The 27975-nt window shown below is 35.4% G+C and overlaps 1 protein-coding gene across 13 annotated transcripts in view; it reads left to right on the top strand.

Moving 5' to 3' along the window:
• EMSY (EMSY transcriptional repressor, BRCA2 interacting) overlaps window positions 1-27975 on the top strand; it is a 77725-nt gene that overhangs the window by 5553 nt on the left and 44197 nt on the right. For 7 of the 13 annotated variants that reach the window (XM_016161518.2, XM_036221841.1, XM_036221842.1 and 4 more), the window contains exons 3-9: window positions 1293-1392; window positions 3084-3158; window positions 4461-4502; window positions 7956-8131; window positions 9721-9873; window positions 11730-11989; window positions 20064-20340. In XM_016161518.2, coding sequence (XP_016017004.2) covers window positions 1293-1392; window positions 3084-3158; window positions 4461-4502; window positions 7956-8131; window positions 9721-9873; window positions 11730-11989; window positions 20064-20340 — 1083 coding nt within the window. The remainder of the gene's footprint in view (window positions 1-1292; window positions 1393-3083; window positions 3159-4460; window positions 4503-7955; window positions 8132-9720; window positions 9874-11729; window positions 11990-20063; window positions 20341-27975) is intronic. The other 6 variants (XM_016161522.2, XM_036221838.1, XM_016161527.2 and 3 more) reach the window with 4 other exon arrangements.

The raw sequence follows: 27975 nt of genomic DNA, 5'->3' as shown, positions 1-27975 counted from the left end.
GTGTCAGGCATTGGCAATAGCAAATACTGGTAGCAACTTGAACTGAGTAAGAAGATAGCTATAGTCTGGACACTTATTTCCCGTCATTTTGTTTTACTCAGATATACCCGTCTCATGGTGTTAATGGTTTAAAACAATAACTTTTATTATTTTTCATGACTCTGGGTTGCTGTTCTTGTCTGAGCTCTCTTAGCTGGTAGCTTAGTTGGTTGACTGGGCTCAACTGAGATGGCTGGGCCTCTCTCTCCATGTGGCCTTTCATCCTGGTCTTTTTCACAGCTTGGTGAGATCAGGGTTCCAAGAGAGCAAGGCCCTATGTGCAAGTGTTTTATCTGTTTGCGTCATGTATGCCGATGTTTCATGGGTCAAAGCAAGTCACGTGCCAAACCCAGAGTCAGTGTGAGAAGGGACGTTATATAAAGGTAGTACGCAGGGCTGTACACACTGGGAGGGAGGCATGGTTCATTGGGAGCCATTGAGGACTTTTTGGTTTTATATTTTAAACAGTACTAGGGATTGACAGTTTTATTTCATAATAGTTATTATTGTAGAAAGATAGCGAAATGAAACTGTGGCATTAGAATTCAGTATATTAAGCCCTGGTTGCTGTAAGAGCAATTCATGTTCCCTAATCTGCTTTGGTCATTTCGAGGGTGGTTTTTATAAATGTTGAAGGTCTTAGATATGAAAGGTACCTTCAAAGTTTCTTCTAGATTAAAAAAAAAAACGAGGCTCAGAGAAAGGACTTGCCGAAGGTCATACAACTAGTAAGTGGCAGTGCTGGAGCCAGATGTGGTCATTTGACTCTTGTTCCAGTAGGTTTTCAGTTGTACTGTACTCAGTACCCTTAACTACACAGGAAGGAGGTGGAATATAGTTTGAATTCTTAAGCAGGCCTAAGGAATTATTTCAAGGAATGGTTAGTGAAGGCACCTTCAATTATGCTAAAAACTTCTCTTATCAACTTTATATTATTTAGAGCCTGTTTCTAGTTCTTGGTAGCATCAGAGTTAAATATTCTTCAATAGTAATGTGTGGGACAAAATAATTACCATTAGATTTTTCTACCTAAACATTTTACATATGTGACTTCTTGAGGCAATAAAAAGAAAGTGAGATGAAATTATTAAAGATAATCTGTTATTAGATAAAACTTTTGAGAGGAATTCAAAAAATTTTATATATTGATTTTTATTGAGTTTTTAGGTTTCCTGCTTTTAAGTTACACTGTATGTAGCCACGGTATTGAAATGTTAAAGTCCTTTCTTGATAAAATAATTTTCTTCTTCTAGAATTGGAGGCATATGCTGGAGTTATCAGTGCACTCCGGGCACAGGGGGATCTCACCAAGGAAAAGAAAGATCTTCTTGGAGAACTCTCAAAAGTTCTTAGGTAAATTATCATAAAAGTTTGTGAGACATGACTCTAGAAATTTCATTTTGAGAGGTTTCAGTACTTTCACACTCAAGTTGAAGATAGGTATTCAAGTTGTTGATGCTTAGAGATCTCATCCCAGTTGTGTGCTTTGTTACAGAAAATTATGTAATTTACCATTTGTTTTGTAATATAATCAGAAAGCGTTTAAGGGTTTTAGACTTGGGCCACCCGGGAAAAGGAGGTGTTTTTGACATGGGTGTGGGAGAGAAGAGCTGGCAGCAATTGGTTGTGAAGCTCTATAGAGTGTCTCAGTAATATTTTTTGGAGGGAAGAGGAAATAATAGGAAGTTGTCTTAATTCATAGAAATATACGATGATTACATAATCATAGCCTTAAGGGTAGTTTATCCCATCAGCTTCCTAGTAGAGGCACTTGAATCCATTAAATTCTCATGGAAAGGATTCTTTGATACTTGGATCGATCCGTTGTAACATCTTTAGCTTTCTCAGAAAGTGTTCTGTTTTAACTAAAATTTCCTTTCTACATTTAAAACCATTTTGTTCTATTCATTTTTAAGTGAAAATAGGGAAGAAGCCTTTCCCGTATTTAATTAACATTAATATTGGGACATTCTTAAGCCAAATCTTCAGCCTTACTGTTTTCCTATTTAACAATTTGTATTTTTTGTTTGTTCATTTGTTGTTTATACTTCCTCAAAAATTCTGCTTTCTAACCCCTTAAATTTTGCTTTAGTGCACGGTATAGGTTTTGATTAAGCAGTGAAGATTATAATAACGAAGAGTGGTATTCATTTTATTGAGCATTTATAAATGGAATGGGTGTAGCCTTTTTTCAGTTTTTTAGTATTAACTTTACATATATTTAATAAGGTCAATAGAAGCACATTTTTACTATGGTAGTAACATACTGTAGAACCAGGGTCCTCAAACCTCAGGCCCTGTCTGTGGCCTGTTAGGAACCAGGCTACACAGCAGGAGGTGAGCAGCTGGCTAGTGAGCCAAGCTTCATCTGTATTTGCAGCTGTTACCCAGTGTTAGCTAGCATCACCATTTCAGTTCCACCTCAGATCATCAGGCATTAGATTCTCATAGGAGCAGCAATGCGTGGTGCCAAAAAGTTTGGGGACCGCTGCTGTAGAAGATACTGTCTAAGTGTAGAGTAATAAAGGAGTAATATCCTGGTGTCAAGTTTCATAGCATATAGTCACAGGAAACGGATTATCTTGCCACTTTTGTTTATTATGTTCACTGAACATAAAATTATAGTCTCTTAAGCTTTAAAAAGGACTTGAGAAGACTTTTTTCTCAGTGCCAAAATTCTTTTCTCAGTGACTATGATTAGGGGTCATTTAGTGGCTGTTTGCATATTTAGATAACAGGAACCTCTGCTAATCTTGAACTGTCTGACATTTCTGAGTTTTGGAGGTAATGACTTGATATCAAAATGAATTTGTCTTCCTATGATATCTAATTTGCTACTAGTTCTCTTTGTGTAGGATCAGTATGAATCCTTTTCTCTGAATTTAAATAAAGCATTGAAGATATATGTTAGGCTCCATCTGTATCTTTTCACAAATCAATCCTGTCCCCTCTCCCCAAGCAAAATGTTGACTTAAACATTAATAAAAGTATAGAAAAGAGCTGCCTGCTTGGCAGAGTTCTATAATGGCTATTTTTTTTCATAGCATCTCAACAGAACGCCACCGTGCTGAAGTTCGGAGAGCAGTAAACGATGAACGGTTAACAACAATTGCACATAAGTAAGCCATTAGTCATACCACCCCTGATTTTTATGACGTAGTATAACATAGTTTTGAAAGTCTTCCTATTGTGTAGCAGATTCCTGAGTCTTTTATCTTAATAGTAATATCTCTGTACTCAGGATCCTGACCACAGTGTATTGTTTATTTAATTGGTTATGTTTTTGATTTGGTTAGACAGGTGCTAAATACTCAGGTCAAATCCCATTACAATGTAATCTCTATGTAACTAAAGGCCACCACAATTTAGCAAATGAGATGATTCACTTGAAGCAAAGTTCAGTACCAAAGTAGTGTGCACCCCAAATTTGACAGCCCCTAAGAGATTCTTTGTAATGGTATTTGACATGTATATTGATTTATAAATAGGCGTTATACATTTTTTGATAACTAATATTTCGTGTTTTGAGATTCACAGCAAAAGATAAAATACGTGTTCTGCTTTTAAGAAATATGAATACAGAATATCTTAATTTATTTTAAAAAGCCAACAAAATAAAATAAAGGATTCTTATCAAATTATTTTCAGATTATTATAACTATTTGACAGATGGAGTAGAGGGGGGCGGAGGGCTAAGGGCAGGGATCAAGCATTAACAGTATATATGGAGACAGTGCCTCCTAAAGAATAGAAAGGAACAAATTATCCTTTAAATGTTAATGGAAGATGATAGGAACAGTTCATAAAATAGGATATAGTATAATTCATTGGTTTTATTTTTATGTTTTAATATGAAATAAAACTAAAGGAAAAAATTCAGTGCATTTTCATAATATGATAAATAGTGTATTTAAACTAATTGGCAGTATTTGTATTGACCCCAAAGATCCATTATCTTTCATTTGTGTTTCACCGTTCCTTATTTTATTTACTTAACCTATAAAATGGGGTGCTACCTTTGTAACTGTATAATTTGAAAGTTTCGCTATTTGAATTTTGAGATCTTCAGTGGTAGAAATTTGGAAATTTTCGTTTGAGACACTTAAGTATTTAGTTGTCAGGTCAACATGGTTGAATCCTGCAAATACTAACGTGTTCCTTTAATTTGTTGTAAACATTTGAATTTGGATGCTCTAAAAATAACTGAGCCTACATTCTAATTTGAGAACTGGTAATAGGAGACTTGTGGGCTAGGTAATAAAGTAGTAAACAATAGCTTGCAGAGGCACTTAGATACAAAATTAGTACCTTAAAAGCATTGGAACAATATTGTGGAACAATTAGTTGTAAGTTGATGCATCAGTTTCATACTTAAAGGATAACATTTATTTAGTCTCCTTTTCCTTTTCTCCCCTTTAAAGAATGAATTTATCCTTATATTTGGGTGAAAGACCAAGTTACAGGTATGCAAATAGGTTATTATTATTTCAGGCTTTTTCTTGTATTTATTTTAAAATTGAAGCTCTCAATTATTCAGGGGCACATATCCCATTTATAAATTAACCGTGCCCCTTGCTTTTCCTTCTCTTCCCCCTTCTACCACCCCCTCCTTCCCCACCCCCAATACTGCCCACCCTTTAGCCATTTTGCTGCCTGGGAGTACCTGGAGTCAGAGGGTGGGAAGGGAGAGGAGGCGAAAATTTTACTTAGTCATTTTACTACTTGTTAGTTGTCCTGGAAAAGGTTTGGTGGAAGAATTTTCAAATATTTGCCAAAGTGTTTTTAGATAATATGTGGGTTTCTTTAATCTGTTTGACCTCTCCCTTTCCCTCCTCTTATCTATTAGCATGGATAATTGAGAGTTGGCTTTTATCTGCCTGTGATTTCTTTTTTATCTCTCCTTTCTGATTTCTTTACTATATGAATTTAATTTTTTGAAAAGAATTTACTTTAGTGTATAATTTTAAGCTTTTTAGCTTTTCCATACTCGTTTTAATATTTTATATTGTGGTTTTCGTTTAACCAGATGTTGCATATTTACTTGTTGAGCCCCAGGGTCAATGAGTGGGAATGGTGAGGAAGGCATAGATCCCTCATTCTCTCCATCTCCTCTGCGACCTCTTTCCATAAGAGGTAGCAACAGAACCTAGTTTCAAAGAATATGTATAGAAGGGCTTCATATTCTGAGCCTGAAAAAAGCAACTCCAGCCAAGGAGGAATGTGTCTAAACTGACTGCATTCCCTTTCTCCTCTCCTTTCCCTCCCCCACTCAAAACAGCAACTTAGGCAGAAGGAATGTGGTTGAAAGGTGAAGAGAAAGCCCAGAAGATTGAGCACAAAGGAGGTAGAAACAAAAGGAGTGAGGTGTCTGGGATCAAAGAAAAACCTTGCTTGTGTATCAAAGCATAACATGGGTTTATTATTTGGCACCAGACCAATGATTAAGTTTAATACTCCAATTCAGTTTTGAAACATGTCAGAATGTTATAGTACTAAAGCCTGGAATGTCAAGGAATTTCATAGTTTTTAATTGAGCCACTCTTGCTAGCATTTCCTCTAGAGGAAAGGACCTCTCTGAAGTTACTGTTCTCTTAACCACTTCATATTATTAACCAAGCATTCATAGATTACTGTGCGAATTTCTATGTGAGGATGAGGATTTTGCGGTGGTCCCCTGCACGCCAAAGGATGTGAGGGCCAAAGTAGTTTGATTAGTATCATGTTAGATTTCTCGGAAAAGAGGTTGGAACTAGGTTTCCACCCTTCCTTGCCATCTTAGTATAACTTAGGTATGCCAGGGAAGCCCTGGAGTAAGGTATTTACAGAAATCTTTAACATTTAGTTTAGATGACTTGGGCAACTAATGCATATTTACACCCTCATTACTAAGCAGATAGGAATTTTTTATTTAATTCTAACATGTCTAATTTTTCACTCACTTATAAAAAGTTTGAGCATGTTTGCATGAGTAGAAATTTGGAAGATTTATAGATCTTTCTAAAAGTTGCAGTTGTGTCCTTTGCACTGCAAATTCTGTCTTTTTCAATAGCATATATTCTTGTATTTCAAATTAATCTTCCATAATTTCTGCCACCATTTAAACAATGCACCAGGTAAGTGTAGACATCATTTTATTTGTGTGGTAAAGTCTCACCAAGCAAATTTATTAGTGACATACTAATAAAATGATAGCAGAATAGGAGTAAGCCAAGAAAATGCTGAATAGCCTTTAGAATTTATTCCCTTGACAATTAGCCGTAGCCGTTTTCTTTCTTTGTTTATATCATCCTCTGTTTCAGAACTAGCATTCGCTTGGAGATTATGTGATGATAAATCTATGAGGGTTATTGGGGGTCTTAGGAACTCCTCTTTTTCTTGTTTTAAGTAGGACTGTGTTAAACCGTGAGGGAATTTGCAGATTTTCCATAGTAACCCAATTAGAATCATCAGCTCCTAGAAGTTTTCTTTGAGAACTGAATGTAAATCCTTCTCAGAGTGTAATTTATTTGTTCTATTCATTGAAAGCTGGTAGTAGTTAGACAGTAGTGCCCAATTAGTATAAATCAAAGGCAAAAGTTAGACATAAAACACATTTGAAAAATTTTATGCTCTCTACTTACAATGTGGTGAATAATTTCAGTAACATATGATGTATGCTTGTTGAAAGAGACATTTAGTGGCTGTGTCACCTTAAGCAAGTTATTTAAACTTTAAGTTACTCAATTTTCCCATCCATAAAATGAAGAGGATAATATTAACTACTTCATTGGATTGTTGTGGGAATTACATGAGTTAACACATATAAAATGTTTAGAACAATGTCTGACATATAGTAAGTGCTTAATTGATGTTAACTTCATCATCATTACCATCATCATCATTATCATTATCCCACTATCCACTAACAAGGTCTTTTGTATACTTTAAAAATGAAGATTCAGTGGACATGTAGTCTTAAACTCTAGGTTGGGTTGTAGAATCTTTGGTTTTGAAAAAGGTACAGAAATATTTCTGATTTAGTGAAGGATTGATTGATTCTGAGTGAATTTTAAACCTCAACTCTAACCATTAGTTAGAAGAAGTAACTACCTTTTGTGGAGCCAAGTCAAGAGAAGTGAGACAGCTATCTTTTCATATTTCAACCTGTATTTGGATTCCTGGGATAGAATTTACTCAAAAAGTTAAGTAGAGAAACAGACTAATATCTGCTTAGGGTTAGAGTTCAATAGCCTCAAATACTTGGAACGAAAAGTGGTATAAATAAATAAAGTAGTGGCAAGTTTCTTCCAGTGTCCTCAGACCTAGTCTGTTTTTTTTAACAGGAAGGATAATTAACACATCACCAGTGAAATATTCAGGGATACATGCAGCCTTCTTCTGTCCCTTGAGTCTCCCTCGTTTACTGCCTCAGTTTCCCTTGTTTGAAAGCCTTAGAACCTCTGGCCATGCAGGCAGTTAGGTAATTTTGCAAAGGTTCATTGAATTTCATCCTTAAATATTAAGGAAAATCTGATTTTTAAAATTATGAGTACCTTTTTACCTTTTTATTTTAATTACAAAATTAAGTTCTAAAAGTTAATATAAATACTGGCTTTCATTAGCACTCCTGGATTTAAACTAATGAAAATATTGTTGGTATTTATTTAGAAGGCATAGGAAAATTTTTCATATTTTTAATTATTTTCATTATAAGATTCAGATTAGAGAATATGTAAAATATATAAGAACCTAAATATATGTAACATTCCTTGAATTCTGATTGTTATTCATAATCGTGATCTTGCTTAAAATAAACCCTCTCCTATTCATTCAGGGTACTTTTTATAATTTAAAAAGTTATATTTGTTTGAGAAAACATATTTGATTCATTTTTAGTGATTGAGAACGCTTGTAGCAGAGTTTTCTTTTTTGTTCAGTATGTCTGGACCTAATAGTTCTTCAGAATGGTCCATTGAAGGTCGTCGATTGGTACCACTGATGCCTCGGCTGGTTCCCCAAACCGCCTTCACTGTAACAGCTAATGCTGTTGCCAATGCAGCTATCCAGCACAATGCATCTCTTCCAGTGCCTGCAGAAACAGGAAGCAAGGAAGGTGAGTAGAAAAATATTTATGTGTATAGAAATGACTTATCTCAGATTCTTCAAGAAAAGTTGTCTTATTTTTCATCTGTTTTTATCCCAGTGATTTAAGGTTGCAAAACATAGGGAGCAGTTCTTATTTTGAAACTAGAATCTACAGAGTTTTCAGTCTCAGCCAAAATTAAATCTCCCTTTTGTTCAACGTATGAAATATATTAATCACAAAATTGCAAAAGCCTTGAAATGAATTTTTGATATCAGTATATTTTGTTAGGAGTGAATAAAAGGCCTTACTGTGTGACATGGGAAATAAATAAGATGATAGATGTCATTAAGCTGCTTTGAGAAGATATTAAACTTATTCTTTAGAATATAAAGCTTTGTTTTTGTCTTCTGGAATTAATGGTATATGTTGCTCTCTTTTCCAGTCAGTGTGCCGAATCCATTAGGGGTTACCTGGCAGATGGAGAAGGCGTTCTAACTGTTATTTTTTCTAGTAATTGACACATGCTTTAAAAATCTTTGAATTCTCCTGAGGTCACCAAGAGTAATATTAAATTCAGGAGCACATATTTAGATTGACTTTAGTAGCTTACTTTGGTATTGCATAAAAATGAGACCCTGAAAGTAATGTAGTTGTCAGATTACTTTGGGTAATTGGCTTTTCTCGACTAGCAGTGGGCTGTGGAGCAGAGTGAGACATGCTTTTTATGCATGCCAGGCTCTCTTTTAGACTTAAGAGACAGTTATTGTGAAGACTTGGCCTCCATTGAGTTTCTGTTTTATTACAGGAATGGTATCTCTCTTTTCTTTTCACTTTACCTCTTCTAGCCACCAACTCTCTGGTAAAGTGGAAAGAATATAGGATTTTCAATAGTTAGATCTGTTTGTATCCTACTTCGCCATTTCCTAGCTATGTTACCTCCAGCAAGTTTTTTTAGCTTCTGTGAACTTCAGATTCCTCATCTTTAGAATGAAGATGTGGTATTTCGACAATTAGTGATAATATATGGAAAGAATTTAGCATAGTGCGTGGTACTCAGTGAATGGTGTCTATAAGCTGTTCTTGCTTGTTGTTGTTACTTACGAAATTAAAATATGATTTTGTCATTACTTTAGTTATTATTGCACCGCTTAGATGGCAAGTGACTAGTGAGTTGGTTTATAATCAAGGAACCTTGCCTTGGTTCCCTGCTAGTAGCCAAGTTGGAAATTGCTATGGTTAGGGAAAAGTTATCACTCCATCATTGGTGCTGCTATTACTATTAAAAGGGAATATAAATACTGTTCAACTTCTGCCATGGATGAAAATAATTTTCATTTTTCTTAGTATAGTTTTAGACTTGATTTCTTTGTAACTGTGCCCCTCTCTATTGGCAGTGTCACCCGTAGACAGCTGTTAAATACTTAGGGAAAACCCAGTTAAGTGATCGCTTTCAGAAATGATTATTAATACCTTTTAACTTGTTGACATAATACCTAGTACTGGCCTCTGTGATCACATGAAAATGTTAAAATTGGCCTGCAGTAAAAAATAATTTTTCTGTATGCGTGGACAGTTTTGGTGAAAGTTAACAGCAAACTTTTTTATCGTTCCTTCAGTAGTGGTTTGCTATTCCTACACAAGTACCACGTCAACCCCAACCTCTACCCCTGTTCCAAGTGGCAGCATAGCAACGGTTAAGTCTCCAAGACCTGCCAGTCCTGCCTCCAATGTAGTTGTCTTGCCAAGTGGAAGTACTGTTTATGTCAAAAGTAAGTGATATTCTCAGTGTTATTAGGGCCATCTTGGCTGAATGCTGTAGCATAGGCTCTGATTAGATCTGCCTTCCTGGATTAAATCATTGGCCCACTGGGCTATTAGCAATAATTAGTTTTTGAAGGTTCTAAAGAATTCCTTTCTTTATGTGTGACTAGGATGTATCACTTTTTAATCAGTTCCGGCAATTGAGAAATTCTTTTTTGTTCTCTGGGGAATCTGCCTTGAACAGTTCTGTCCTTCAAGTATTTATGTGTTTTGTCATAGAATAAAATTGTGAGTAGAAACTGAAGGAATATCCTTATGTGAATTATTCAGTGTTTACTCCTATAATTGTAATCTTTATAGTGTTTTTTAAAAAAGTTTATATAATATATTGGTTAGATTCAGTAATGCTTTCTAAGTGCCCATCTTTTATATTTCTAGTTGACTGTAATTTTTCGAAGTTTACTTGCAGTTTTAACCCTTTGATTCTATTCTGTAAAGCAGTTTGATATCCAGTTATTTTTTTGTTATTCACGTCAGTTATGTCAGTATTTTTCTGCTTTGATATCGACTGGAGTTCTTTAACATGATTTTCATTTTTTCTCAATATAATTGTAAACTTGATTTCTTTGCAACTTTTCGTTGTGGACTCTGCTGTTTTAGACAGGAATAATTTTAAGTTTTTGTCAACCTTGTTTAGAGTCTAAAAATTAAACACGGAGGAGTTATATTTTATTATCAGTTCCATGAGTCATGCTGTATACATTTCTTTTTTGTCTGCTCTGAAGATATTTTTCTATGTATGTTGTAAAGATTTTGTTTTTCACTTGATTTTTTTAAAAGCTTACAAAAACAGGCTTTAGTGCATAAAGAAAAAACTAAGGATTTGGGACTATTAATTAACTTTATATCTGATGTCTATGGCTTTAGCTAAGGCGGTCTTTTAAAATAACTGTAGAGATCATTTTTTAATACTTTTTTAAAACCTTGAAAGTGAATCTAAAACATGAAGAAATCATTTTACATATTTAATATGTAGTCCGAAGTAATAGAAATTTATTGCTTTATTCTCAGAAGTCACAGAGGCAACATTAATTTGGGATATAGTCATTCATTCAGCTAACTTTATATATGCAAGGTACTATATCAGGGAAATGAACCAATAAGACTTAGTCATTGCCCTTTAGGAGCCCCTTAATAATAAGACATATGCAGACTGACAGTTGCATTGCCATGGGGTAAGTGATATAGAAGAGAATGTACAAAGTGCTTTATAAGCTCAGAGGAGATATGGATTCACTGAGGAGATGGCTTGCAGGATGATGAAGAGATCATTGATGGTAGGTGGTATTCTGCAAAGAATAATAGTACATAGACACTTTGGGTGGATAGAATATAGTAAGCTGGCTTTGGGTAATGGCATGCAGTTCAGTGTACCTGGGTGGAACAGGGTACTGTGTTCTTGGATAGATATGGGACTTTGAATGATATAGTAATGATTTTGTGCCTCTCATCTTGAAGGGAGATAAAAACTAAAGAATTTGAAGCAGGGCATTGGCATGAATTTATGTGAGATTTTATAACTGTACTAGGATGGAGGGTGGAAAAGAAGTAGAGAGATTAAAAGCATGAATACTTTGTAGGAGGTTGTTGCTGAAACACAGGCAGGAGATAAGAAGGCCTAACACGACCATAGGGTTAAATAAAGGAGGAAAGGCATTAAGAGGGAGGATTGGTAGGACTTACTGTCTAATTGAACAAAAGGCAAAGGGAGAGATCAAGGATGACTTGATGACACAAAGATTTTAAAGTATTAAGTGCAATATTAGGTTGATATAAATATAGCAATATTGTCGTCGCCTTTCAGGTGTTAGCTGTTCAGATGAAGATGAAAAACCCAGAAAACGACGACGAACAAACTCTTCTAGCTCCTCGCCTGTTGTCCTAAAGGAAGTTCCAAAGGCTGTTGTTCCAGTCTCAAAGACGATCACTGTGCCTGTGAGTGGCAGTCCCAAGATGAGCAATATCATGCAGAGCATTGCCAACTCCTTACCACCCCACATGTCTCCCGTGAAAATAACCTTCACTAAACCATCGACACAGACGACAAACACAACAACGCAGAAGGTATGTGGTAAAGGGAGTCTCTGCTTGACAATTGCTATTTCCATCAGTCAGTATGATTCAGATTTAACAAACATGCATCGAGTGCTTACTATGTGCTTGGCATTATGCTGGGAATGTTTACATCTCTTACTTTAATTCTACACATAAAGCTTTGGGATAGGTGTTATTATTTCACCTTTTGTAGATGAGGCTCTGAGATGCCAAATGACTTGCCTAATATGCCACAGCTGGCAGATCCCTTACTTCTAAGACTTTCATTCTATTTTATTATTGTGATGCCATTTGGGAAAAAATTAAAATGTAAAAGATTTTTTAAACCTGTAATAGGAAATATGATAACTTTACTTTTAGGAACTCAGTTACTTTGCCAGAGTAACAAAGTTGTCAGAGTTAGGTATTTCCTAGAAGAGGGAAGTGATTAAGTGAATAGTTGTCTTCTTTTTTTATTCTTTGTATGTATGCTATCGTCAATTTACTCCTAAACTCTTCTCTCAGTATGTTCGAATCATCAGTATGCTGTCAATTTCATGTTGTTAGAACCCTCTAACATCCCACAGTAATCTGGATGCTGATGGCATCCTAGGCTTGTTGGATTTCTGGGCTCTTCCTTTACCACAGTCTCATCTTCCTCTTTCTTGGTTTATTTACTCATTTTCTGGAGCATGTCCTCTAATAGGTTCTCAGTGTATAGGTGGACGAAAGGTAATCTTTGAGACCTTGCATGGTGGACTGAAAACTACTTTTTTTTGCTCTCTCTTTTTCTTGATGGTTTTAGACATGGGAAGTATTCGAGGATGGAGGTCATTTTTCCTGAGAATTACGAAGATATTGCAACATCGGCTATTGGCTTTTTAGTATTGCTTTTGAGAAGCCCTATGCCTAAATTTAGATGCATTTTTTCCTTTTGAAAACTCTTTAACTTTCAGAGTTCTAAAATTTCAAGTTATTTTTCCTTGTTATGGGTTCTTATTTTATCCCTTGGATTGTATACTCAATGGCCTCTTTAATCCTAGGCACTCATGTCTTTCAACTCTGGGAAATTTCTTGAATTATTTTTTTGATTTTTCTGTCTCTTTTTGGTTCACCTGTTATTCAAGATGTTGAACTGTCTGAATTGATCCTTTAATTTTCTTATCTTTCTCACTCCCATTTTCTATCTGCTTTTTCTTTCTAATGTGGTATGATGGTTAAAAGCCTGGATTTTGGCATTAGACTTTCTGTTTTCAAATCCCAGTTTTTGCTACTAAATAGTTATGTGACTGTGGGAAAACTAAACTCTAGATCTAAGTTTTCTCATTTATAAAATAGAGAAAAACAATATATCTATAGGGTTTTGGGGTGTAAATAAACAAGATAATAGAATAGAGCCTAGCACATAGTCAAATACTTTATAAGTAGTATTTTATTCATCCTTTAACTTCGTCTTTCACTACTTCTATGGAATTTTTCATTTTTGCTCTCATACTTTAAATTTCTAGTAACTTTTTCCTCTGTAAGTTCATTTAAAAAAAATAGCATCCTGCTCTTTCATAAAGTCACTGTATTCTCATCATAATTCAGGATAATTTTTTGATGCTTCTTTCATGTTTTCTCTTTTACCTATAAGTTTCTTTCATCTATTTGTTTTGATCTCTCTCTCATTTCAGAATTTCCTTAAATTCTGGCTGTCTGTTTATATATGGAAGTGGTCACTAAAAAGCTGACAGAGAGCGCTGTGTGTAAGGGTGTGACACGTTGACTGGTGACTTCCATTGTAGGTTGACCTAGTTGTCTCTCTCATTAGGGCTTTTTCATGGACTGGTCAGATTCATCAGAGAAGGATTTTTTAGTCTCCTACCTATAGTAGTAAGCCTCTCTGCTAGTATTTTGAGAGTAAATGGAGGGAGAGGGCTGGATAATTTCACCTTTCAGTATATAGACTTTACCTCTCTTTTTAGCATAGCACCCACCCCACTCAGCCTGGTGTCATTAAATTCCCTTGGATTTAGTCTTCCTTTAGGATGGGGGAGGATAACAGGATCTAAATGCTGCTTAAACAGAATTTCAACTAATTTCCTTCTCTCTAGTTCTACTTTTACTTCCACTTCAAAAGTATCTGGTCTTCTCAATTCCTGAGTCTTTCTGGGGTTCTCTGATGCAAGTTGTCTTGTTTTTGTTCTGTTTGTTGTCTTAGGTTTTCACTTTCTTGGGTATGCTTGATCAGTTACTACTTGTTTGTTTTCCACTTTTCAAAACTTTATAGCTATTGTCTCCTTTCCATTTTGACCTTACAGGTTTGTGTGTCTCTTCTTTAAAAAAAAAAAAAAAATCCCTACATTACTATTTTAGAGAGACCTGGAGGAAGGAGTTGAGGTAATTTCTTATATTAAATGCATGCTCTTCTCTACCTTTGAATCTTCAGAGCCATGATAACTTTCATTTAAAGACCCTCCTGAGATTCCCAGAAAGATGACATTACATAATGTATATAAAATTATCATTTTCTTAATAAACTAGAAGTGATAATGAGCTGATCTGTGGAATATAATTCTATTTTCAGTCTAAGGATGAGGTGGTATGATGTAGTGTTAAAATCAAGCAGATTTTTTATAGTTAAAGAGGCCTGGGTTGGAACCTCAGCACTTTCCAGCCTGATCTGAGATAAATGAGTCCTCCTAAATCTGTTTACCCATCTGTGAGTTGAGAATAATGCTAATCTTATAAGGTTATTGTGAGGATTAAACAAGATTGGATATTTTAAAATGTAACATAACATATGTATTCAAAAAATGTTACCTCCCCTTACAGGTGTTTTATGGAAAGCAGTGTTTTATTTATTTGCACTGTTGCAAATGAGATGTTCCATATAAGTGAATTCATTAGTTAACTGAAGTTTCTTGGATATACAGAAATTGACTATTTTTAATGACTTTTTAAGTGTTACACAGAACATGATTTGTATTTGTATTTGATGACTCCAAGGTAGTCTTCGACATAATCACTTTTCATATAATACTGTAATATAGTTATTGGTATCTGTGCTAGCCCTATCTGTATTAGGTGGCATCAACCTGCAATACTCAATGAGTTTTTAAGTCAACATGTTTTTATGGCCTTTTTTGCTAGATCTTATTTTATTAGTAATTTTTCTCTCTTCTTCTTTTCATCTACTCTATTAATTTGGTATTTGAGAAATAGTGTAGCAAACTTATAGTTAAAAGATCACCCACCTGTCATTCATGGCCTTGTTCCCATACTCTGTTTTATTTGTTAAAACTAGTTGACATTATTTATGTCCCATATCTCCCATAGAGTATAAGTTGTCAAGGGTAGAGACTTTGTCTTATTCATCTCTAGTGCTTAGAGCAGTGTCTGGCATGTAGTAGGTACTCATTAATAATTGTCGACTATCTGACTTACTGACGGAATGAATGAATCAAATAAATAGATGTATTCTAGTACTGGCTTTACCACCTTTCTTGAGCCTCAGTTTCCTTATAAAACAAAGTTAATGATAGTACTTACTTCCTGGAGTTATCAGGATAATTAGATTAGATGATTCATGGAAAGTGCTTAGGCCATATGATACGTTCTCAGTAAATGTCACCTAACATTATTAACTTTCCAATCTTCTTTGGTAGACCTACATAAAAATACTTGGAATGGATGGGGGTTCACCTGTAAGTGAAATTGGCAAACTTTTTTAAAAAATATACTGTCTTTGCCATACCTCTTTTTTTTTTTTTCCTTCTAAATTGTCGATTGAGAAAGGATAGTTAAGGTTGTTACTCTTGTGATGATTATAAGAAGGCATATCTTTAAAGTCATATATGAGCTATACCAAGAAATTTCAGGCTTAGAACTTTAGATTTGTCCTACTGTGGATAGGAAATAAACATTAAAACAAATTCTATTAAAAGTGACATTAATTTCACAAATATTTATTGAGTATCTACTATGTTCCAAATGCAAAACTGTGCTCTTTTACTTTATGCATACTCGGTGCCATTAGTTTTGTTATTTCTTGGACAAGCTGAGTGTGGGCTAATATTCTTTGGGATTTTTGTTTACTTTTTGTTTTCCTTTTGCTGGGGAGTTGGATTCTTTTGAAAGCCTTGTTAGGCTGTTGACATTATTGCATTCACCTTAGATTTCTCATAATCCTATATGTAAGTCAACTTAGGAATTATTTTAGGTAAAGTGACTTTTACATTATAATTATGAATTTGTGGACTTGATTCAGATTCGAATAGGTCATATATTTTCAAGGTAGACAAATTTCCACCTGTGTTAATGTGGCACCTTCATTTTAGGTATAACATTGGTATAGCACTAATATAAGCCAACAGAATGTAGCTTTATGCTTTCATGTGCTTGATTGATAATTTTTCATTTTATCCTTAGGGTGCAAGTCCCAGCACTCTTAAGGAGTTTTTGTGAGTGCTAGAAGGTCAGTAATTTGAATTATGGCCTGAATAAACACTGTTTGGTTCACTTGGTTTAAAAATCCCTTTATTTCCCCTGTTATAATAAGTAGCTTTAAAGTGCAAGTAAATTTTCTTCAAGGTGGATCTCTAAATTGGATAACTTCTTTTCAGATTAGGAATCAATTTGCAGACCAAAATCTCAAAATATGTTTTATCATTTGTTCCTATAACCTAAAACATGCTCTTAAAGACTCTAGATTTATTTTCCTGAAATTTTGTTGTCTTATTGTTAGAAGCCTACATGCATACTTTAGTTCTGAAATTGTAAATTTTTGACACAAGCGTTAATGCTTCCCCTTCCCTTGCCCGTGACAGACTTTGTTTATTAACTGTGTCATGCATTCTTGCCAGCCTTAGCAAATCCTCATCTGTGCCACAGAGTCCTTATAAATACTGTGCTCTAGGAAAGCTACTACTATTAGTTTGTAACTGGCAAATATGAAACCTAATTGCCATTACCGTTATAATTGGTTTGGCTGTGGTAATAGCTATGAGTTCTTTGGATTCTCAGGGATAATACAGAATTTTGGAAAAAGGTATCTAATTTTTTTTAATGAAATAAAAACAGAGTACCTAAAATATATTTCCAGACTGATTTGTACTATAACACCTTTACTACTATCCTTTTACTATTTATTAAATAGTAATAATAAACTGCTAATTTGTTGACTGCCAAATATTGACCACCTCCTATGTGCCTAGCACTATGTTAGGTGTTTCACATCATTATTTCATTTAATTCTTGTAATGATTTGCAAAGTAGGTATTATTCTCCCTATTTTATGGCTGAAAGTTGTAGCCCAGATATATGAGCATGTTAAGGGGTCTGCCATTTGTCATGGCAGAGGCAGGATTAAGCTTAGGTTCTTTGGACTCTTAAGTTTCTGGGATTTTTTTTCATATTTTTCTGTTTATATGATGGCTGATCGTGGTTTTGTAATAATGCTATACAGGTATTTGCTGATCAGGTCTATATAGAAGTATACTAGTCAACTCTATATAGGTGTTTGTTGGTCAAGACTTGTATATTTCTCTTGACTCTTTAAATAAATAACAAACCCTTTAAAGTAACAGACATGTACTTATATCTTATAATTCTTTGTAATACTGAAAATATATTAGTAATATAGTCAAAGTTTCTTCATGATATAAGTGCTGAGTAAAGACATACTCAGTAAACTTTGATTGACTGATTTAACTTCAGGCCTTCCTTAGGATTGCTATAAAAGTGAAAAAAAAATTCTTCCTTAAATTCTTTGGTGTTTTCAAAACAATTTTCTGTCCTAGATACAAGTAATTTTGGTGAAAGAGGAAAAAGACACAGCTCTGTTTTTGTTTTTGTTTTTTTAAACACCTACAGCGTCTGGTTTTCCTAGATGGTTTCCCATCCAAGTACTAACCAGGCCTGACCATGCTTAGCCTCCAAGATAAGACGAGACTACGCACGTTCAGGGAGGCATGGCTATAGACTGACACTGCTCTGTTTCGGGTATCACTATACCACCATTATACTCACCCAGAATAAGACTGTGATACTATATAGATTTGTAAATGATTTTTTGTGTTCTCAACTGTAAAATAGGGATAATAATAGTATCTGCATAACAGAATTGTTGGGAGATTTAAATAAACCAATGCATATTAGCTCTAGGAGCTAATCTTCATTCTTTTCCATAACCCTGCCATTTCCATACATCAGGTGCTATTGACTCTACCTCTCGAAATAATCTATATCTGATCACTTCTGTTTATTTCTAGTATTGACACCCCAGTCCAAGCAGCCTCTATCATCACCTAGTCTACTGCAATAGCTTCTTTACTAGTTTCATTACTTCTCGTGTCTTACCACACATAGCAGCTAGAATGATCTTTTGAAATAAAAATCAAATTTTGTTACCCTACTTCAAGTCATCCCAGAGCTTCCCATTATGCTTAGTATAAAGTCTAAATTCTTTACTCTGGCATACAAATTTGATTTGGCCTCTACTTACTTTTCCAGCCTCTCTTTGTCCTATATGCTTTTGCTATACTGTCTCGCTTTTTGTTTTTAAGTATATCAAGCTAATTCTCACCTTAAGACCTTTGCTCCATTTTGTTCTCTTTGTCTGAAATGCTTTGTCCCTATGTCATTTACAGTTTTCTAAACTTGAATTTTCTTTCTTATCATTTTCCCCCTCTATTCTTTGAATCAACCTATCAGCAAATCTTGTTGGTTTTATCTTTAAATATATTCAGAATCCGTTCACTTTTTACTACTTCTGCTACGAACACTTTGATCACCATCATCTCTACTTTATTGTGGGAGCCTCCTAATTTGTCTCCCTGTTCTACTGTCTCTGCCCTACTGTACTTTTCAACTTAGGAGATAGGTAATGTTTTTTAAAAAATGTTTTCTGAACAGTTTTAGAGAAAACTTGAGAAGATAGTAGAGAGTTCTCATATACTTTGCATTAAGTTTCCATTGTTCTTAATATTTTATTTTAGTGTGGTACATTTGTTATAATTAATGAACCAATATTGATGCATTGATATTATAAACAAGTCCATGGTTTATTCAGATTTCTTTAGTTCTTAACTTACTGTCATTTTCTGTATTAGGATACCACATTACATGTCTTCTTAGGCTCCTCTTGGCTATGAAAATTTCTCAGACTTTCCTTGTTTTTGTTGACATTGACAGTTTTGAGGAGTACTGGTCAAGTATTTTGTAGGATGCTCTACTTTTGGAATTTGTATAATATTTTTCTCATGGTTAGACTAGGGTTGCAAATTTTCAGGAGGAAGACCACGAAGGTAAAGTGCCATCTTTATTATATCATATCAAGGGTATATTATATCAATATGATTTTACATCATCTACTCCTATATTACTTCTCTGAGTCTGTCACCTACTACTCTCTGCTTTATATATTCAGTTCCTCATTATGTCCTTGAGGTTTCTTGAACATTCCAAGCTTGCTTCTGCCTCAAGGCCCTTGTATTTACTGCTCTCTATGCCATTGGATGCTCTTCCTCTGGGTAGCAACATGGTTCATATCCCTTTGGTTGCTTGCTTACAGTTTCTGCTCTTATGTCACCTTATCAGAGAAATCTTCATTGAATACTTTATAAAAAAATCATAAAGCCACTCCCATTATCCTTTATTTCCTACCCTGCTTTATTGTCTCGTCCAACATGATGTATACTTTTTCATTTATTTATTGTTTCTCTTCCTGTACTAGAATATAGTTCCATGAAAGTATAAACTGTCTGTTTTGTTTATTCCCCTAACCCCAGCATCTAGAACCATGCCTGGCACATAGTAGATGCTCAACAAATATTTATAAATGAATGACTATCTATATTACTTTCAAGAAAGATTGTGCCAATTTATATCCTGTAAGCACTATATTGAAATGCTTACTTTGCTAGATCTTGCACAGCATTGAATGTTATCTTTTTAAATATTTGGTTGGTAAAAATTTTTTCTTTAATTTTTAATTTTATATTTCACTTTGTTGAATTGTTTCTTTATATTTCATAAGCTATTTTTGAATTGTATATAACTTCAAGTATATATATTAGTAGTATAGTAGGTATATGAAAATAACTTATTTTTCCTTTCTCAGGTTATTATAGTGACCACATCACCAAGTTCGACCTTCGTGCCCAACATTCTCTCCAAATCCCATAACTATGCAGCAGTCACTAAGCTTGTACCAACATCAGTAATTGCTTCCACAACACAGAAGCCACCAGTGGTTATAACTGCTTCACAGTCCTCTCTGGTCAGTAGTAGCAGCAGTGGCAGCAGCAGTTCTACACCATCACCTATTCCTAATACAGTTGCAGTAACAGCTGTGGTATCTTCCACACCATCTGTGGTCATGTCAACAGTAGCACAAGGTGAGTGGCAATTTGCCATGTAATTCTGTCCCTGTGGTATATGGGAATTTTGAAGAAAACTGTGGGTGTGTTTTTCTCCTTTGAGTGTGAAAGTCTCTCCTGTTTCATCAGAGATTACCACTCTCCCTCCCTTGATTTGAGAATGTCAAGGTAGTGGGTTATGCAGCTTTCTTATATTAATACACTTACTCCAAGATTTTTTTTTAGTGCATAATACCTAGTTATCTAGGTCCCCAACCATTTTGGCACCAAGGACCAGTTTTTTTGGAAGATAATTTTTCCACGGATTGCAAGGGGGGGGTGGAAGGGGGGTTGGGCATGGTTTTGGGATGATTTGAGCATATTACATTTATTGTGCACTTTATTTCTATCATTATGTTGTAACGTGTAATGAAATGATTATAAACTCACCATAATGCAGAATTAGTGGAAGCCCTGAGTTTGTTTTCCTGTAACTACATGGTCCCATCTAGGGGGGAAACAGTGTGTCTCTTATGTCCGGTCTATTCCATAATCTTGTTTTGGTTGCCATCACTGCAGAAAACCCTGCTTCACAAAGATGGGATGTTGGAAATGGAAGTAGGCTTTTCAGTGCTTTTGTGGCAATCTCAGGATATTTTGCCTTGACTTTAATCCAGAATTTACTAAGATTTGAAGTTGTCTTTAAGGCCACTGTCATTTGTGATCTCAAGCAGTTGATCCTCTTCTAGTACAGACAAAGTCAGTTCACCTGGCTTGTTCACAAATGGGTCTTAGGTCTATTCCAAGTTTGGGGGGTCATTTGAGGTTGGGAAGTAATGCTCAAACTCTTTTGAAAGCTGAGATAGGTGATCACACACTAGCTGAGAGAAAGAAGGCCCTGGTTAAGTCTCTCAAAATCTCTGCTAATGTTTGAAACATCAAAAATCCCAATGTTCACTCATCACCCCTATAATTTCATTTTGGCTTTGAATGTAGCCACTTTATCTGCTGACTTGAACACAGTTGTTGTTCTCCCTTGAAGTGACAGATTGAGTTTGTCAAGCAGGTTGACTGTCACATAACTAAGCAAGTTTTGTAACCCGTTCTGTGTCACTGAAATGTGCTGCCAGTGTTGACTGTTTTTCTAAAAGAAATCTTTGGAGCAGCTATTGTAACTCGGAAACTCTGGCCAGTGATCTCCCTTTAGAAAGCCATCTCGCTTCTGTGTATGAGAAGATGTGTGTGCTCTGTCCACCTCCTCACAGAACTGTGCAAACAGACATGAGTTAAGGTTGTGTACTTCAATGTAGTTGATAATTTTAATCACATCCTACAAAATGTTAAGTTCAGATGACATTTTTGGCTAGTCAGCATTTCTCTATGGATGACACAGTGCGTAGACTCAGAAGCAACCTCTTTGACCCGAGTAGTGAAACCAGAAAGATGCCATCCAGTCAGGGCAGCTGCTCCGTCAGTGCATATACCGACACAAAATGAACGATTCAGTTTTCCTGATATGTAATCCTTCGAACACTTGAATAGTTCTGTAGCTTTGGTGTCAGTTTACAACAAAAGTGCACATTAATGTGTCTTTATTCACATCCTCTTGAAAAATACATTGCACAAAAATAAGCAATATTGCCTTGTTGTCAACATTGGTAGACTCATCAACTTGGATTGTGTACCATGGTGACTTAATCCTGACAATTGTGCCTAAATATCCTCTGCTATTTTGTCAGTTCGACTAGTGGTGCTAGCCAAAAGGGGAACACAGCCTCTCCTAAAAGTGCACGACAAATGTCCTTAGCAACAGGCAGGATCAACTCTTCACCAATAGTAAAGGGCTTCTAGCTCTAGAAATGCAGTTAGCCACTAAGAATGATGCTCTCAGTGCAGACATATTTGACGAAGTGGTGGCCTTCAACGATTGCTTCTGTTCTTTGTGTTTAAATTTTTTTCTTTTGAAAAACTCCAAAAGCTTATGTTTTAATGCTGGGTGCTTGGTCTCCATGTGGCGAAGCAGTTATGAAGCGGTCATGGCTTCGTTGGCTAGTTGGTTGCCATGTTTTATACAAAGCAGGTTTGGAGAATGTGAATCACCTGTTGCAATGAACCCGTAATTTAAGTAGGATTCTTGGTATTTTCTTTTCAGTGCAGCTTTCTTTTTGTTGGCGATCATAGAGTCTTCTCCTTGTCTCATCATTGGGTCTTTTCCCCTTTTCAAAGAAGCTCTCCAGTGGTGTTTGTTTTTTACTTGTTTTGGCTAGGGGTAGCTTGTGAGCTTAGCAAAACTGGGACTGAGACAGGTGCACAGTGTGGGAAAGAGGCGCAGACAGGAGTGGTAAATAAAATAATAGGTGGGCCATGCACGGATTAAAATTAAGTGTTGGATTCTAATTTAAAGCCTGCCACCAGATGCAGCTGTACAATTGAAATACATCAACTCACTTGTCACTATAAAGTTTGCCACCAGATAGAGCTTAATTGTCACTTGCCACTCACTAATAGGATTTTGATGTGTGTGTGTGTCTGTAAGTAATTGATTTATTATGGTCTCTCTGCAGTCAGACCTCTCTGCTAATGTTAATCTGTATTTACAGCTGCTCTCCTGCTGTAGCATCACTGCCTCAGCTCCACCTCAAATTATCAGGCATTAGGTTTTCATAAGGAGCACGGAACCTAGATCCCTCACATGCGCAGTTCACCACAGGATTCACACTCCTTTGAGAATCTAATGCCTGATGATCTGAGGTGGAGCTGAGGCAGTGATGCTAATGCTGGGGAGCGGCTGCAAATACAGATGAAGCTTCACTACTCACTTGCTGCTCACCTGCTGCTCACCTGCTGCTCACCTGCTGCTCTCCTGCGAGTGGGTTCCTAACAGGCCACTGACTGTTGGCCTGGGGCATAGGGACCCCTGAGCTAGGCCATTAATGGTTCACAAAATGTAGAGTAAATCTTGTCACAACAGATTTCAAAGGCATACACAAATAGCTTTAATATAGTGGAATTTTTAAATGAGGAACTTGAAATTATTTTACTGTAGGTTCTTCAGAAGAGACATCAGGTACACAAGCTCTTCAAAGTAAGTTGCCCATTGATAAGTAGAAGGAAGAAGATGATTTCAAGGACATGCCATTTGCCTTTTCTTCAGTCTTGTAAATTTTTCTGTATAGGTGAATAATGGAGGGTATTGAGAGAAACTGAAGCTGAACTGAACAATTGCTTCCTTTTAGCAGAGGAAAGGAAATGTGGAAACTTTAGTTTCCTGTTAGCTTAAATCACTTTAGCTCTATTCTGTATTTTTGTGTTCTTCCCTTATGTCAGAAATTTTCTTTTTGCATTGTTGGGGATCAGAAGGAAGTATTTATTGTGTAGAATTCGGACTCAAGGTTGTAGTCTGTCAGAGGGAGCATAGAAGCAATATAGAACAGTACTTAGAATTAGTTTTCTTTGAATTTTACTTGAACAGTATATAGCTTTAAATAGACTGGAACTTGGCAATATCCTAATTTATGAACTGATAGTGAATGCAAGCACTTGACTAGGAAAACTCTTTTTCATAATTGCTTTAGTCATGTTTAGTGTGTTCTATATAACTGTGTTAGCAAGGAAGAGATTACATAGATATGATGCAGTCAGTATTCTTTCTCTACAGTGGTAATGGTAGAATGTGGGCATCTGGTATTATTTTCTGACTTCTAATACCAATTTAATATTTCAATCAATAACAGATAATAGCAGATATGGAAAAATTTTTTGTTACTATAATTTTCTAAAACCATTTCAACTTTTCTATTTGCACAGTATTAAACTATAGTATTATTAAAAATAGAAATAATTTTTATACAGAAAGTCTGTTTAAAATACTGGATGTAAACATGATCCAGATTCACTATTTCAGAATTTGAAGGCGAGAGAAAGAAAGGCCATGTGTCTCCTCAGCTGGCTGATTCCTGTATCTAAACAGTACTCCTCCCAGTACTTATCATATAGTTTGCTAAAGTTTTATTGGATTAGAAAGATTACTGTTCTTCCAAGGGGTATTTGAGATAAGAGGGGTATTTCTCTTGGTGACTATGGAAATATCTTCAGGCAAAATGAATATTCCGTGATTCTGTTTCCCATTTTTAATTTTTTCCAGGTACCTTCTGAATATCTGGGGAACTTATGACTTATCTATTTTCTCTTTTGCTTCTTAGCATCCTGTATCTCTTTGAGCCTTAAGTAGTTATAGGGAAACTGGACATCTCAGAGATTTCTCATAAATTCACTGGAATTCAATAGAGCATGAGAGATGTAAAAGTATCTGGATATAGGCACTCAAGGAAACTATGATTATTTTGAGTTTCTGTTTGAACTATTTAATTTAGATATTATTCATGCTAAGCAATTAAGACTTTTTTTTTTTAACGAAGCTAAATGTTTGTTGGAAGTGGTAATAAATATATAGACTATAATTGTAATTCTGACTACAAGGCTTCAGTAGCTCCTGTACGAGTACCTGGGGGATGAGTGCATTCAGTGTCTGCTTCTGTTGGGGACTGAAGAAAGGCTGTTTTAGAGCCGATGTCTGTGTCTGTGGTTATTCTTGTAGGGGCTGCCGGTGGTAGATGGGGAAGGGATTTAGTAACAGTAGCTTGGTGGGTATGCGACTCCATGTTTATAAGCGTAGAGATGGTTCCAAAGGTAGTGAGTAGGGAGATTGTGTATGGTTGGTTAATGCTGTGGGAGGGTAAAGGAACTCTTTAATATTTGGAATATAGGAATTCTTAAAATTCTACCAATTAGAATGGGTATTCTGAGTTGGTTATCTGGAAAAAAACATAATTACAAAAATTTTTATTATGGAAAATTCCAAACATGCATAAGTAGAGAGGATAGTAAAATGAACTCTCATGTGCCCATTATTCAGCTTCAGGGTGAGCAACATATGGGCAACTTGTTTTATCTGTAACTGCTATTTCCCTCCACACATCCCTGATCTTGAATGATTTTAGGATATCATATAATTTCAGCTATACATACTTGAGCATGTACATCTAAAAAAAAAAAAAAATCACAACTCACAATACCACTATCACAACCTAGAATTTTTAACAATTTAATATAATAAAATACCCAGTTAGAATCTAAATTTCTTTGATCATGTCATAAAAAATTTTTCGAATTAGGATCCACATAAGGTCCACACATTGCATTGATATGGTTATGTCTTTTTTAACTTACAGATCTCTTCCCTTTTTTTTTTTCCTTCATTTCTTTGCAATTTATTTGTTGAAGAAATCAGTCATGATGACTGACAATATGATTACTGAGCAGAATTTAAGATTTTATTTTGGTTCTTTTGTCTCTTAGTGTATTCTCATTAAGGATATGTATTTGAATTACTCTACTGTAAAGTCACTTGAAATAACTTTTTTCTCTGTTGTTAAGCTCTAATTACAATTAGGTTAATTTGTTTCATTTTTGTTTTTATGAATTGTAATTTTAAAAATTTAGACTTAATTTTATCTATCTGTAAAATATTTATATAGTTCCTAAGTCAGATCCACAAACAAGGTGTGTTCTGAAAAGTATACATTTTTAACTTATAACAGTTTTTCTTCGAGTAATATACCACTTTCCATATTGTGTTGTAATCTTAGTTCACTTCTGTTTTCTCTCTCATCCTTGCTCTGTGGTATATACATTTTAATTCTATATATGTATAAACCCTACCTTGCATTGTTATTCTTTTTTGCTTTAAACAGTCAATTTTCTTTTAAGGAAATTACAAAAGAGGGAAAATAACTTTTTTATATTTATCAACTCATCTTGTACTTTTCCTACTCCAGCCCTGGGATCGGCCATTTCTTCATGGAGCCCTGATTCCTTTTAGTGGAAAGTGATAATTAGAAACCAGAATCTGGGTGCTAGCTAGATATGCCCATTGTGTTTGTGTTCATGTGCGTGTGCCTGTATGTACACTTATACCCTCACATGTTTACATTTATACACACACATATTTGCATCTATATTTATTTCTATATGTTGAAAACTATGGGTTCATACTGATATATCTGATTTCAGTCAAACACTGCTTGTTAATTCTAGTTTTCTCCCTTCCCTTCTTTGATAGAGATAAACTTAGCTTCCATTACCTTTCATATACTTATTTATTTACCAGTCTGCCAGTATGTAACCAGTTTGTCATTGTTCTTGCTGTTACCCTCACCTCCATGCAGATACCTTTTTCACTTCTCTCAGGCTCTAACATTCTGCAGACTACTACCTCACCTGAGTTCTGGCACCCTCCCTATGTCACCTTTTTGTGTAGCTTGTTTCACCCTGCATGGTTCTGAGACTGGTGCCAGGCTATCCTCTCACCCAGAAGTCCCCTTCTTCGATTTGGACTCTTATACCACCTTAGCCAAGCCTTACAGTGGTGGCTTTGAGACCCTTTGTGGCTCACACTCACGGAACCCCTCTATCCTACGTGGGCTCTAACTTTACATACATGTTGTCCCCTGTGCTCCCCATTGTGGACACCCTTCTTATCATATTTGGACTCTGACTCCCATGCTAGGCCAGTCTCCAACACCCTGTGCTTGGCCAATCTTCTCTTTAGCCACCTAATCGTCCATTTTGCTTTGCACTACCTGGTGGTTTTAGTGCTAAATTATTTGGAAGAGGAAGAGGACCTTTTACTTGTTAAAACAAAGATAGTATTTATTACAATTTGTCATAATAGATTTGTGCGATCATTTGATTTTCTTCTTCTCTAACCTTCCTGAATGTAGAGAATGTTTCATGGATAGAAAATAGGTTCCCTAGGATCTAACATAAAGTATTTGCTCAGTAAGTTTTTATTGGATGAATGCATATTCAGAGAGATGAAGAACTTTAATCAGATCATACAGGTAATATGTGTTTATGTTGTGTTTATGTTGAAGGCATGATTTGAATACAGTTCTTTGATTCTAAAGTAACCATGGCTCCTTTTGCCTAAGAGACTTTTCCTGTATAAAAGTATATGGAGGACATAGTTTAGTTAGGGATTACTCATGTGCACAGTTTTCCTCAATTAATACAAGAGTTCATTATGAATGCAATATAAAGGTTAAAGCTTTTAAGTAGTTTAAAAAATGATGTCTTCCACTTGTATAACATTTTGTACTCATTGAGTCATAAAATGTTGGTGTTGAAAGGGGCTTCAGTGATAATCTAGTTCAGCACAACTAAGCAGTATAGTATACACATGCCACCAACATACTAGTATTCAGGGAGGGGTGGGGTGAATAGGGGCATGTGTAAGTAATGTGAGTAAGCCCTTCATTTTGTAGATAAAAATGTGACTTCACCTTTGTCTACTCTCAAAGTATTTAACTGTGATTTTACAAGATCCACATAGCATCCCTTAGACTTTTAGGGCTAGGGAAATTCAACATAATGTGGAAGCTGAGACCTAGAGAGTCTGAGTGACTCCTCAGGGTCTTCTCCATCTTTTATCATTCTCCAGAAATATTTTACATAAGGATGTTATATTATTTGAACATTTTTCTCTAATGCAATGTAATTATCATGGTGAGGGTGTGGTGGAGGAAGTGTATAAAATAGCCTAAAGTACTCGGTAATTGGGCTGGTAATTTTTCAGTTTCTTTTCATTGCTTCAGCAGTGCCCGAAAAGTTGAT

This window comes from Rousettus aegyptiacus, unplaced genomic scaffold (genome assembly GCF_014176215.1).
Source record: "Rousettus aegyptiacus isolate mRouAeg1 unplaced genomic scaffold, mRouAeg1.p scaffold_m13_p_5, whole genome shotgun sequence".
NCBI classification, from domain to species: domain Eukaryota; kingdom Metazoa; phylum Chordata; class Mammalia; order Chiroptera; family Pteropodidae; genus Rousettus; species Rousettus aegyptiacus.
The sequence above is the reverse complement of the archived record's forward strand: the minus strand, read 5'-3'. Positions and strand labels throughout refer to the sequence as shown.